The sequence below is a fragment of the Phaenicophaeus curvirostris genome, chromosome 7, assembly GCF_032191515.1.
Source record: "Phaenicophaeus curvirostris isolate KB17595 chromosome 7, BPBGC_Pcur_1.0, whole genome shotgun sequence".
Classification (NCBI taxonomy): domain Eukaryota; kingdom Metazoa; phylum Chordata; class Aves; order Cuculiformes; family Cuculidae; genus Phaenicophaeus; species Phaenicophaeus curvirostris.
Window position 1 is genome coordinate 14,366,411 of NC_091398.1, and position 14,526 is coordinate 14,380,936.

Consider the following 14,526-nt stretch of genomic DNA (forward strand, 5'->3'; position numbering starts at 1 on the left):
TTTTCCTCTTCCTTCAGGACAAATAAAAAGGCATCTTTGCAGTTCATCTCTGAACAAGGCTGTGCATAATCCTATAGCAAGAAACACTATCATAGGTCCGCTGAATACAAGGATCAGTGTCTTCACCTATAGATACACCGTAGCATCTCACATTGTTTTGACAGCATTTGATGTATTTTTTTACAATCTAATAAAAACAACTGCAACAAAGAAAAACGCAATGACTATTTTATAAGAAACTGTGATACAAATTTATTGCATTTTCTCAGCTCTGTAGACAGGAATAACAGTATTCATAAATATCCAGAACAAAGCCCCCAAATCAAAACAGTAACTTAAAACCAGATTTTAGAAGGCTGCTAAGTACTTCGAAAACATAAAAAGAAAAACTCAACTATTGCCTCCAACTGTTTGGTTATGAACTTCATTTTTTCACATCCTATCATGAAGAGCAGACAATGCTGTTTATATCAGATTAGCAGAATTTCTCAGATATATGTCACAAGTTCCACTCACTTGCATTAAATCCCCCATCACTTCCCTACATGGTCTACTCTAGAAAAAACAAAAAATCTTTAAAAAATAGGCGTTTTTCCTACCTGTACATACAGTGTTATTTAAAATGCCTTCAGAGAAAGATGTAACGATACAGCTTCACCAAACTATCCCACATCAATCTCAGTTGTTTTCCAAGAGTACCAGCGCTAAATAAAAGTTACACAAACTTTCACAATTATACACTAATGTTTAGAACTATCATACAAAGACCGAAAAAAAGTTATCAACTTTATAAATTGCAGGAAAATAGCTATCAATTTTTACATTAAAATAGATTTACTAAAAATGTATTTTTTTACCGTACCTTCTTTTTTTTTTTTTCCAGAAAGCTGATCTTAAACAGGTTTTAAAGAAAATTATTTCTTCAGCCACATGCCTTTGTATTTTAGTTTTATTTAAAATAAAAAGCCACAAAAATGATTAAAAAAATCGGTTTTGGCCATTTGGCTCCCTCCCCTAAACTGACACTTTATAAAAACCTTCTGTACTTTTTCCCCCCTCCCTCTCTCCTTTTCTACTACCTCCAAGATGGTAGGAAAGTTGTTGTTTTGGAGGGCAGAGGAGCCGCTCTCTGATGTTATGTCCTCTCAGTGCCTGTAGTGGTGCTGTAGGAGGCTGCTGGCTCTCGTCTTGAGCAGCCCCAGCAGCCCTGCCTTCTTTGCCGGAGAATATATTCAGGGATTCCCCTTAATAATCACCTACCCTCTCAGCACTTTGTAGTTTTTAAAATAATAAAGAGCCCCCAAAGCTTCCTCCCCACAATAAGCAGGATCTCCTCAGAGCCAGGGGGGCAGCAGCTCCTCAGCACGGCGCCCGAGCCCATTCCCAGTCCCTCTGCTGGGGAGGAAACTCCGATCTGTCAGCCCAACAGAGGGAAAGGGGGGGAGAGGAGAGAGAGGAGGAAAAAAAAAGCAGCTGGAAAGGTAAGCCAGGCCCGGCCTGCATCCCCGGGCTCGCGTAGCGCGGCGGGCGGCGCGGCAGGCGCGGGGCGAGCGGGGAGGCGGGCTACGCGAGCCCGGGGCTCGGCGGGGGCGGTGTAGGCCGCGGCGGGGGGTGCGGGGTGCCGAGACCCTGGCGGGGGTCGAGGCTTTCGGGCGGCGATTTCGGCGCCGGAGGGGGGTGAGGCGGCGGCCCGGCGGGGGAGGCTCGGGGCGCGGCGACTTCGCCCGGGAGGTGCCGGAGGTGGCGGAGGAGGGGGGGGTGGGGGGTGCTAGGCCTCGGCGCGGCGGGAGGCGATGGGGGCGCGGGGGCCTCCCCCGCCATCCCGGCGCTTTATCGCCGAAATCACTTTTAATGAGCAGCAGGGGGGGAGGTGGCCCCGCGGCCTGGAAAGTTTAGCGGCGTTTTTTTAGGGCGCGGGGGCCCGCAGCGACACCTCCCCCTCGCCCGGGCACGGGGTGGGGGGGGATGGGGGTATCGCCGCACAAGTTGTTTCGAGAGGGGGGCGGTGTTGGGGTGCGGGAGGATCAGAGCGGCCCTGATCCCCCACTCGGTGCCCGAACGGCGGGGGCCGAGCCGCCCCCCAGCCCCGCAGCGTCCTCCCGCGGGTCCCCCCGCGGCCCCGGTCCCCGCGGGACACGGTGGGACGGAGCCCGGGGAGGGAGCCCCTCATCGGGGCCCTGGGACCCTCGCTGTCCCCTCAGTGTCCCCTCAGTGTCCCCTCACTGCTCCCTCGCTGCCCCCCTGGCCCATGGGGGGGTTGGGGTTCGTTCCCGTGAGAAGCCGGTGCCCCTCGGGACTTAAAAAAAAAAAAGACAGGCTCGTGGGGTTTTTTTTGTGTTTTGTGGGTTTTTTTTTTTTATTATTGTTTTTTTCAGGGAAACGAACGCCTGGTAGTTGTGAAGCGAGTCCCCTGGAAAAGCCACCAAGGCACTTCATCCCGCACAGGTGAAACGGCTCTGGGTCCTATGCGGGAGGTGTCTGGTTCTGGTCTGATGTGCCTTACTGTGTCGTTTTAGCTCAAAATACTGGTGGCTTTTTGCAGGTAACCTCCCGTAAGTTTTGGAAATGACGGTGATGCTTGCCTTAAAGCCTTGTGTTATGCCATCTGATTAAAATATGTAGATCTATAGTTAGTTCTAACTTTGTTACTTAACAGTGTACGATGAAGGTTTATTTTAAGGCTGTTCCCAATTTTTGAGGATTAGTAGACTTCAAAAAAAGAAAAAAAGTGGCAAATTTAGGGCAAGGCGTCGTTCCCCTGTAGTCGAGTGCCCCTCCCCCCCCCCCCCCCCCCCCGTTCTGGCAGTGTCTCACCCCAGCACCCTACTGACCAGGTACCGCTGCTGATCGATGAACCCAAGCACTCGTGTTTTGCATGAAGCTGTCACTTACAACCTGGTGACGTTTTCACAACCATCTTTAGCCTTTTATGTGACTTATTTGTAATATATACATGCATCAGGCAAGTTTTATTAATTGCAAATCTAAATTATCGACAGAAAGTAACCTGAAATTTACTTAGTGGGAGTTATTTTGATGTTTCAGTATTTTTATGGTGGTTGAATAAATGTGTTTAGGTTTGGTCTGGTCCTACAGGGTTGCATGTGCTGTGTTCTCACAATATGGCAAATGCTCAGGAGGTACAAATTTATTGTGATACCTTATTGAAAGAAACTTTGATAGCTTATAACTGCTAAAAGGCTGCTCTGTGAGGAGCTCAACTGCTTTATTTTATTTATTGAGTATTCCCACTGAAGCAAGAATGATATTCCTGTATTGTGTGAAAATAAGTTTGTTTGTCTGCTGCATTGGGGCTGAAAATAAGACTAAAGCATTTTTTTTAACCTTGTCTGCAAGTGTAGGTTATCTGTTATTTGAATAAATAGAAGACTTGGACTCACAGCCTTTTTTTTAATTCAAGTACAGATGCAAGGTATGCTGTGTTACATTTAGTCTCTGCTTTCTCTCAGGATCATGTTTTTGATATTTTGAGATAACACTTTAAAGTGCATTTCTGCAGTGGACTACATGTTCCATTTGTTGCTGCATCTGAAGGCCGCTTTTCTGCAGCTCTGCTCACCCTGGCAAACCTTGGGTCTGTTCATAGCCACATTGAAATAAGTGTGCTTCTGTGCAAGCATGAGAGCCTGCCTGTGAGGTTGTGATTGCAGGACTGGGACCTGAGACCCTCTGCTCAAAAAGAGAAACGCATGTTCAAAGACTTCCAGAGATATGGAACCTGTCTTGAACCTTAGGTCAGGAATAGCCATGTTTAGGAAAGTACTTTATTGAAATCTATAATAATGTGCTCTTAGCAACAGTTACAAATCTTCCTACTTAACATCTTTTCTCTTTAGAAATCCTTTGACGTTTCTAAAATTCCTGGTTTCTTAAATGTTTATTATTTTTCAGACTTTGGGCTCTCTTCATCATGGTTTCTTTAAGGTTCTATTTATCAGATGAGTGAATCAGCTGAAATTAGAATTCCCACCGAAGTTCGTTTTTTGTAGGAAAACAAAAGGAAGAGCCTGTTCAATTTTGGAACAAAAAGAGTTATTTTCCCTCCTCTTTGTTATGTTTTCTGCTGTTGACTAAAAATTACTTATACGTCTCTAAGGTCTCTAGCCTTTATTATTATTAGGAATAATACTTAAATTTAATTCTGTATTTATTATGTTATATTCTGAAGCATAGTCTGTATTTCCAGTATTGCCTAAAATATACTGCTGCTTCTCTGTTAATAAATTGGATGATCTGAAGCAATATAAACTTTTTGCAGAGTTGAAGTAAAAAGCTTTCTGAAAAGTCAAAACGAAGGCAATGTTGCTGCTTCTGTCTTCCTGGGTAGATTTTGGCATGTGAAAAAAGGTACTCCAGAATATGATTCCGAATGGTAACTAAAAACGTTCAGTAAGATCTTAGCATATTAAGTACCTTGCTCTATCAGGGTACTTAGATGTGCGTGAAATACCTTGACTTGTGTGTGGCTCTTCAGAGGTCTTCTTGAGTAAGGATTGTGCTCTAGTTAATAAAATTGTTCCCTGCAGGAACTCTTATAGTTGACTTTAGTTGCTTTCCAGTGTTTTCTGTCTCAGTTTGCATGCTTTTACTAACAAAACAACTTTTGTTTCCAGAATTACAGCAAACTTGGTTTGGTAGCTAAGTAAGTGTAATAGAGAATTGAGCAGTTAGATGACCAGAACTAAGCCAAAGTTATGGTTAGATCACAGGATGGGGACGGAAGTTACAGCTTTGTGGTGTTGATGTCAACCACAATTAGATGTGGTTCAGCTTTCCTTGATAGAAGAGAGCACGTCACAGAGAGGTTGCCTAAAGTCTCTTAGTATGAAATAGAAAAAAGGAATGTTTTTGTTTTTACTAATACTGAGTGAAGGGTTTTACTGTAAGGTAGCTTTAAATGCCTGTCTCTTTGCAATGATTTTTATGGTCTCTGTTCTTCTCTAAGTGCCTGAAATTTTGTGTTGCCCAAACATCTTAAAATCTGTATATTCACTTTAATCTCAGCCAAAGGGCAGCACAAGGAATTGTTCTTTCCTGGTCAAGTTGAGGAATCAGCAAACCTACTATTTATGCCATTTGTGTTTGTGGAAAAGCTGAGGTTCTTGAAGATCCATGTTCCACTTCTGGCCATAAGCCGATGAGTCTGGAAGCATATGTAGATGATTGTACCTTACCTGTAAGATGTCATGAACACACCAAGCAATTTAACATGAAATCTGCGCTGGTATTAGCAAATGCAAAACAACACGGTTAAGACCTGTTTAATTGTGGCTTTTGTTTGGATGCAATGTGTGAAGCTCTGAGCTCAGTCCTCTTAATTATACATCTTTTAACCACCGGCATATAATTGCCTTGCAATTTACAATGCATTTGGGGATTCCATTGCCTAAAAGGGTCTTATGTACATTGAATGTCAAGTTCTGAGCATACGTTTAAGAATGTGTCCAACCCACATAGTTTAAAATACTGTAATATTTTCAGCCTGATGTTTTCTCAAAAATACCAATTGTGTTTTGGGTCTGTAATTCTTTGAGCTTTCTAATAATGACTAGACCATTAAGCTCACTGGAGACCGCAGACCATGTCAGGTATTACACCAAATTTCTGTATGACACGGAGCTGATACTTAATATGGTCTAGTAGAGGTTTCTCCCTTCCAAAATTTGCTGCTACACTGTTTCCCAGCCTCTCCAAGGGCTGTTTAACTGTTTGGGAAGAGGGTATGTGGAGTGCAGAGCTACAGCTTTACTGTCTTGGAGCTGATGTGCGCTGCAAGGGAACTGATTATACCTGCTTGTGAATACTAAAAGCAGTTGGAAGCTGGCTTTTTCTTCTGCTTGACAGCAGGTACTGATGGTTGTGCAGGTATGTACCTGTGTGTATTTAAGTCTTTCATTTCTCTTTTTACAGTCTCTTTGCAGACCACCTTCTGTTGTCTTATGGACTACCAGTGGCTTCACTCAACAGGACAAATAGCTGTGCTCTAAGTGACGATATCACAGAGCATGGCTTTGCACTGTGTCCTGCCTGTCCTTACTATAAAGTCTTGCTGGGATGCTGAGTTTTTTGCTCTTCACTTGTCCAGACAGGGCTTTTGCCAGAGGGAAAAGACATTTTTCCAGTCAGCTGTTCAGGAATAAAAAATGGGCGCAAGGGAGAAATTAATTTCTTATCAAATTACAAATGTTAGTGGTAACCTCATAAGTATGGAAGAAATACCCTGCTGGGTTGGATCAGAGGTCGATCCAACCTAGTCTGTCTTGGGCTGTAGGTCTAAGTGATGCTATTTAGGAAGAGTGTGTAAGCCCAGACACTTTTCAGTGTTTTCTTCTCTTACTCCTCCAACATCCATATTTGTTAAATTAGGAAGGGTAGCAGGTACATTACTTCTGTCCCCAGTATCTATGGAACATTTTATTGTCTTTTTGAACCTGATGATACTGTCTGCTTTCATAGCCGCCTGTGAAAGCAAGTTCCAGCAGGTCACTACCTGTGAGGAATGAAAATGAAGAAGTACTACTAGAATTAGTTTTAAGTCAATCTCTTGCTAGCTTCATCAAGTATCCCTAGTTCTAATATTCTGTGATATGGTACACGACTGTTACATGTTCACCTTATCCCCTGCCATGATTTTTTAAACTTCGGTCATGTCTTATGTCGTTTGGCAATGGCACATGTATTGGGTTTTCTTCTGTTCTCGTTCATTGCCTCGTTACTTTTGACTAGCTCAAAATCTTTTATTTAGAAGCAGTTGTTTAAGGAAAATCCAGCTTCCTCAAGAAGAAGCCTTCTCATTCATGGGTTGTGGCTAAAGCCAGTTTGAGCATATGCAGGCATAAATTATGTTTCTGTTGAATGTTTCTACAGCTTCAGTGTAAACTATAAATTCAAAACCCAAAACAGCTTCCAGAAAGTTTTGTACCCTGATATTTTTGCAGTGAAGTACAGCTGCTTAAGCATTTGATTTTTTCCAGGGGAAGTCCATGTTTCCGTCATCCCTTACTGAATCCTGTGGGACAAAAATAATTTCTCCCCTACCCACTATTTAACTAAGTGTAGTTTCAGTTCTCTTCAGTTAAGCGACATGTGCCTATTCCATGCTTGTGCTACTTTCTATGTAGCAGCAAAAGGCTCTTTTAAGATCTCCTGCATATTTTCTTCAAAATAAAATACAGCATTAGATTAAATCAGAATCAGTAGATTTAAAAGTCTTTGCTATTTATGTGTATATATATGGTATACTATGGAAATAAAAAGAATAATCTGTTTTTGCTTAAACTACAATTTCAGTCTCTGATCCTGGCAGTGTATGAACATAATGCCATTGTATTTTGGGGAATCTATGTAGGAATCTACCAATAAAGATGTAATTGCAATTTTGAGAGAAGTGCCGTAGAGTTTTTTTAATAAAACACTAGCTGCTAGGCATATTAGCTCTCCTTATGTTCTTTACACTGTACTTGCACTAATTGATTCCTATCAGAATTTTTAACAGTTATGTTTGCATGGACTTCTTTTAGTGTATATATAGACCCAAAAATTGATGTTCAAGCTTGTTTTCCCTGAGAATTATTGTTAGTATTTTTGCTTAAATGTTTCATGTGGCATTGCATTTACACCCTGTATCTTTTAGACAAGTGAGAAGTAAAATACTATGCCTGCCTTGACACAGTCAAGTTAAATGCAAAAATAAGTCTTAATTATGAGTTAAATCCAAAAATAAGACTTGGGGCATGAGAATAAATCCGGGATTATGGTGACTGGAAACTGCAGAGCAGTTTCTTTGCAGAAGCTTAACAGAGGCAAACCAGGTATGCATTTCTCGCTGTTTACTTTGGAAGTGTTCTGAGGAACTCTTTTGCTTTGGTCTGTTGCTTGATAACCTTCAGAAAAGAAATGTTACTGGGTTGTGCAAATGAGAAGGTCATTGATCCATCTAAAACTCTGCAAAGCATGATATTAGGAGCTTAAATGAAGGTGGTAAATAAGACAGAAATGGAGAAGAGCATGTGAGTCACTCCAATTGCAAGATACACTTATTCTTTGAAGTTTTTTGTCCTGTCCAGCATGCCACCAAATACAGGCTTTGGTTAGCTGTCAACAGAAGCAAACTTCAGAGCAAAGGGCTTTCTGTCAGCTTCATTGTGTGTTTGGTATGCAATTAGTTAAAATTAAATTTGTTTACTTTTACTGCAGTAGTAATGGAAGAGGCTGTCTCTCAAACATATAGGACCCAAACTCCAGTTGCAACTCCCATATTGGGTTTGTTAATATGGGATTTATTTTTTTTTCTTTCATGTTGCTGCTGGATAATAGTAAAGCCTATGTCAGTGCCTGCCTTAACAAAGGTGTCTGACAGCATAACCTAGTTCTTTGTGCGCTAAAGAAGAGAGAGTTCCCTCTTCCCAATCTGTGTTTTTGAAGGGCACAGCCAACAAACACAGCCAACAAACCTTTTTGTTCTTGGGATTGATGTATTGTGGAGGGTCATACCCCAATGATTATTTTCAAATATTTATAGTGTGTGCTTCATATTTTAATGTGCTTCCATGCATTGAAGGAGTTGGGAAAGGTGGTTGGAACAGGATTAGGTGTCTGTGCTTGTGCTGTGGCTATCTGACATAAACAAAGCACCAGGCCTCTTCCACTGGGTGTGTGTGCTTGCTTGTGTGTGTGGAGAAGGAACTGTGTGTAAAGAAGAAGTACAAAATGATGCTTATTACTGTCAAGTTATTAGTCAGGTCATTTGTGTTGATTACATTTTGTAGTGTGTCTCCATTCTGTGCGCTGTGTATACAGCACGTGTGGATAGACAACTGTTTCAGGAATTTTAAGTGTGTTTTTAAGTTTTTGTTAGTCTTCTGTCCTTTTGTTTCTGCAGCTAGATATATGCTTATGAAAGGCCTGGTTTATGCGGTTTACTGTTAAAGGTGAGACAGGGTGTTCAGTTTTGCCCTAGTGACTCAAAGTTCCTTTTCTAGATGCCCAAGTGCTATAGTGCTTGTCATTTTCTCAAGGTGCTTTTATGGAATGGAAAGTGAAGGTTTATATCTTCCCAAGAGAAAACTTTCCTGCATAGTCTGTTGGCTCCCTTCTTGCAATCATGTTCTTGCCATTTCAGGCCTTGGCAACAAGGAAGTTGATTGAGGTGGTAATCTGTACATTTATCATGTGCTTCTAATTTATTACATATTTCCTAGATATCATCTCTATATATGTTCCTTGGCTTGGTATATAACATATGAAACTGAAATGAGTACTGAATATACCACGTTCAAAATAGTTTATTTTGGTGCTTCAGCAGGGCCTTTCTGAATAAAATCTGCCTTTGGCAGGCTAATGTGAGTGTAGCAAAGTAGCTGCAGAATATACATACTGTTAATTTTATTTGAAGCTACTTTGGGGTCAGGGTTTTTTTGGTTTGTTTTGTTCATTATTTTTTTTCAAGGTGATTGCAAAAGACTCCAAGACTCCATAGTGATGGGAAATGAATTTCCACCATAGGTGTCTACTTTAGGGGAAAAAAACCCAAGCCACCCAGCCTCTCGCTGAAATGACGTTTCAGCTCTCCTGGCATTGGTGGGATTACTGCCTCTGACATTATCAATGTCCATGTTTACCTAAAGAAGTACAATAAGGTAGGAAAAGCTCTGAAGAACTATGATGGCCCCAGGAAGGACTGCATGTTAATGCTTGCAGAAGCTAGGGGCAGCTAGAAGATGTGAAGACTGTTCATCAGGTATGGTAAAGAAAGCTACTTTTTTTTTTTCTGAGAAAAAAGAAAAAGCTTTCTTGCACTGCCTGATGAAATTAAAATTTTGCAGAGCAAGGATAGTTGACAGCGAGTTTGTAAGCAAAGATACTTGAAGTAAAACCTCTGCAATCAAATGGGTTAATCATCATTCAGCTTGATTCCTGAAAGCAAATGATCTAATCTGACACTTAACCTTTTTCAGCATGTAGCTCTTAATCACTTTCTGGTAGATGATTGGAGTTTTGTTTAATAGGTTCAAGTGTGGTGGCAGTAGAATTTTTTCCCCCACAATAATTTCCTTTTGTGATTTCCAAAGGTCTGTGACAACTGATTGAAAACTATTATGGTAGTGGATTTGATATATCAGATGCTAGCAGCTGAACCACATGTTTCATGGCTACATCTGGCCACTTATTAAGCAGTAATAATACCTGTTTTATTCTGACTGACTTTGACCTTTCTGATATTTTCCTTAGACAATCTGCTTCATCTTGATTCGTCATCATTCCAAGATAGTGGTGTCCTTGGGGCTCTCTCTTAACATTGATATGGTACAGAAGATTTAAAATCAGGTATTGTTTTGGATCCCTCTTTCCTGCCAAAATGAAACACACAACCTACAACTGAAAGCATCTTTTTTTTTTTTTTATCTTGTGTGATTTGTCTTAATATTTTGGTTCTTTCAGCTGATGTTCACAAGGAATAGAGTCACGTGATGTATGAAGGCAAACACATACACTTCTCTGAGGTTGACAATAAGCCCTTGTGCTCATATAGCCCCAAACTGTGCAAGCAGAGGCGACTTAACGGTTACGCCTTCTGTATCAGACACGTTCTGGAGGACAAGACTGCCCCCTTCAAGCAATGTGAATATGTGGCCAAGTATAACAGCCAGCGCTGCACCAACCCCATCCCCAAATCTGAGGACCGTAGGTGAGTTGTGGCTACCCATCTGCAATGTGAGAAGTGGCTGGGATATAGGCATGAGTTTTCTTTTAAGATTCTGCCTGGTTTCAGTATGAGGGAGGAACTGGCCCAAGTGGATTGAATTCCAGGATGTTCCTTTGAGAGTTTTGTTTTAAGACCAGAAAACTTTATTTTATTTTCTGTGGGAGTCAAGTACTTGCAAAGAGGGCAGTAACTTACTCCCAAGGATGTTTTCAGGAGAGTTCATTGGTTTTTTTGCATTTACTATAAACTGTGGATCAAACCTACACAATACCTGCTATTCTAATTAATTTGCTTTGTCACTCACAGTACGTGCTCTTAAAAAGACCCGCTTGTTTGGCCAGCTGTGCCAAGAGTATGCTTCCATCTGCTTTTTCAGGACAAACAGTTTAAAATGCTTACCTTCTGGGCATAAGGAGCAGTGACACATAGGGATGAATCCAGAATTACAGTTCAGTGTAATTGTGTTACTGTCAAGTGTGTATTGTTGGGTGTTGCTTGATAACAGATGAGCCAGCTGGGAAAGTGCTGTCCACTCACTTTCTTCTTTACTTCCCACATTCTCTCTCTCTACCCAAATGAAGATGCATAAGGTACTAAATGCCCTGCAAGAGATAGTGCTGGAAATTGTTAGAAAGCTGGGAGTTCAAACCATGTTTTCTGAATTGCAGCCCATACTGTAACCACAAGGATGTTCTTCCTTGCTCTTTAAGGCTTCCTGAGCACCAATCTCATTGATGTTGCTTGGGCTGAAGTAGCAGAATTTGTCTAATCTTGGCTGCAGGGTAGATATGACTTTGATTTCTCAGAGTCATTGTTGCTGGTTTTGCCAGTATCACAATATTTAATTAATGTATCTATTAACTTTCTGATGTTTATTCTGTTAGAAACAATTTTTTAACTTAAAATGTAAACAAATATGCCGAAAAGAATCAAACAGCTATTCACCAACCTTTCACATTATTAGCTGCCATTCGCTAACCTTTTGCATTATTAGCAGTGTTCCCACTGTGCCCTACATATAACTTCCTTCTCAGCTCACAGCTCCCTCTCTTGTCTGAAACAACAGTCAGACTGTGCTCTAAATTAACTTGCACTTCACCTGCCATTTCAGTTGAGGAGACTGATGAAGTGAGAAAAAAACATGAATGTTTGTCAAAAGCTGTAGGGCAAATGCTCAAATGGCACAAGATGAATAACTTTAAGCTGTGATTTGACAGTCAGTGACTGTTTCTTTGCTGCTGTACAATTGAGTCTCTTCAGAAATAAGGCTGATCATGAAATAAGAAATGATCATGAAAGTTTTTAGTGTAAAGGGTATGCTGTAATTTCAGATGCAAGAGCTGACTGAGCCAGGGTTGCTGTTTGCTGGGGTCATGCTTAAAAACAATAGAAGTAATGGTACTTAATGACAGTTTTTTAGGTCTCAGTCGTTCCCATGGAATTTGAGATTTTTCTTTACACCTTGAATTGAGTTCACACTTTGTTCTTTTTGATTTTTCTCAAGTTAAAATGAAATGTGGTCATGACATCTGGTGTATATTATATTAGAATAATTCAGTTGCATGTCGAGTGTCACATTACAGTGCTTGAAGAGGACAGCAGGTGTCTGAAGGAGAAAATAAACTTTTAATTTCAAATGAGAGGATGTGATAGTTTGGAAGAATATTTTAAAAGGCTGCTTCTCAGGGCAGAGTTTAATTTTAACAATAAAATTTAATGAATGTTAGTGATAAGACTAAACTGCTCTAAACTTTTTTTTTTTTGGCAGGAAAACCTTTATCTGTTTCTTAGGCGATTTTTTTCACACTGTTCGATATAAAGATGTTTGCTACGTCTGAGTTCTTCACTTGTAGCTTTTAATTTTCTGTGTACAGAATTACTGTCAGATGGTCATTTTGTCACAGTTTTAGACATGTAACTGTACATGATCAGAAGCAGCCTGTGTGATGCTCTGACAGCTATCTTATTATATACTTTTGAAGATTATTAAAAAACCGCATGTCTTAACAGGATGCATGCATTATATGCCAAAACCTTCATTGTCTGTCCGCAGATAATTAAAAACAATTATCACTTGACCCCAGACAAATGAGGTGCTACCAGCCACAAAGATGCTTAATATACTGCCATAATATTAAGTTTCTTATTAACCATTAACATTCTATAAATTAAGTCTATTAATAGTACATGACTTCATTTCCTTATTTGAAGCGTAGTTTCTCTATTCACTATCCTGTTCTTCAAAGAATATATACAGGATGATGCAGACAGGCTCTGTATCTGTATTTCCTTTGAATATGTCTCCTAATTCTTTCTTGTCCGAATACACATGTAGATAACGAAGTTTGACTTAATAAAAATTAAGTATAGAGTTATTACAACCTAGCTGAGTTAAACACTGCTTTATCTCTAATTTTCCTCTTTCAAGATTGCCTATAATGATTTTGTTAATATGCAAGATACTCTCCAGTTTAACTGGGTCTTCATTTAAATATGTGACAGAACTCAATACCAGTCTGGGATGTCTTGAGAAGCAGAATGCAGTTGTAGGTGGAAAACCTTTCTGCGTGGACTTTTGCCCGCCCTGCGATGTGGGAAATTGTCCAGCTGAAGCCTTCAGAGCCCATAATCACCTTTTATGTGCTTCGTGATGGTGGTAGTTTCAATGAATGTCAACCCACCACCCTTACCTTATGCACTGCTTGCATTTGACCTCACCTGCATCAGAATAAGTGCCTTTGGCACCAAGTAAGGAAGAGGGGAAAAAGGTATATTGCATAATCAATGTGATGCTGTCAACTGGGAATAACTGACAGACAGATTATAGACATGAGAAATAGTAGCACTAGGACAGGCACCTCAGAACTGGCTCTTGTAGGGCCAGCTTGGCCCTAACACGTTTCATGCTTGGAGCTACATGAAAGGGACTGTGCTACTTGCAGGTACTATTCCAATATTCTTAGTAATGTCTTCTACAGAGCATGAGCATGGACTACTAATTCCTTCCCTGGCATTACCTCTACTACAAAGAGTTTATTGCCTCAACTGTACTGGTTATAGGCTGGTTCCAGCAGAGTCAGTTAATGTCTGCTGCAGGCACTGCAGCACCGTGTAAAGTCAGAGCCAGTTTGGATCAGGGCCAACTAAAAAGCCATCCTGAAGCCTGAAGGATGGGAAAGTGGGTCTGCATGCCCGCTTGTTCTGCATGGGACCAGCTAGGGCCTGGCAAGGCCAAAGTTGAATTGGTGCTAATAAATTATGACTAACAAAACCCACCTGCTTGTAGTCTTCTCTACCCAAAGAAGAGTTTAAGTGCTCTTCCCAGCATCTTCTTGCTCCTTTTAGTTCAACCAGCAAGGTGTATCAGCCTTGGTTATGCTGAAAGACAGTTGATAGAGCCTAAAATACTGAGCCAGGTCAATGTGCGCTGGAGTCTGCAAGCGCACATGATCTGTGTTTTTCTGTGTGTAGAGGTGATGTCTGCATAAGGTATTGTTGGCTTTTAGTTATGCAGTATGATCAGCTGCAAGAGCCAGAGATTTGTTTTCTGCCATATAAAAATGATGCTGTTGGAGTTAAATGAACAAGCAAAACCCTTAATAGCCTAAAACCAAGAGAATATTAGCAAGCTAATTACCTTTTCATAGATTTATTCACATTTTCTATTTTTGATTTCTCTCTGATTTTCACAATGAAAATCATTCATTTCACAATGAAATCAAAGTAGCCAGTTTTACCTCCTCACTCCTGCACAAGCACAAGGTGGCGATATTTAAGTCCTGAACAATCTGAAGGAAGCA

General features: G+C 40.8%; 1 protein-coding gene across 2 annotated transcripts in view; it reads left to right on the forward strand.

Moving 5' to 3' along the window:
• Positions 1–1,106: 1,106 nt before the first annotated feature.
• The window catches only part of INO80D (INO80 complex subunit D), a 36,403-nt gene continuing 22,983 nt past the window's right edge, over positions 1,107–14,526 (forward strand). The window contains exons 1-4 of one of the 2 annotated variants that reach the window (XM_069860937.1): positions 1,107–1,481; positions 2,376–2,542; positions 10,252–10,347; positions 10,462–10,708. In XM_069860937.1, coding sequence (XP_069717038.1) covers positions 10,491–10,708 — 218 coding nt within the window. In that variant the 5' untranslated portion in view covers positions 1,107–1,481; positions 2,376–2,542; positions 10,252–10,347; positions 10,462–10,490. The remainder of the gene's footprint in view (positions 1,482–2,375; positions 2,543–10,251; positions 10,348–10,461; positions 10,709–14,526) is intronic. The other variant, XM_069860936.1, reaches the window with a different exon arrangement.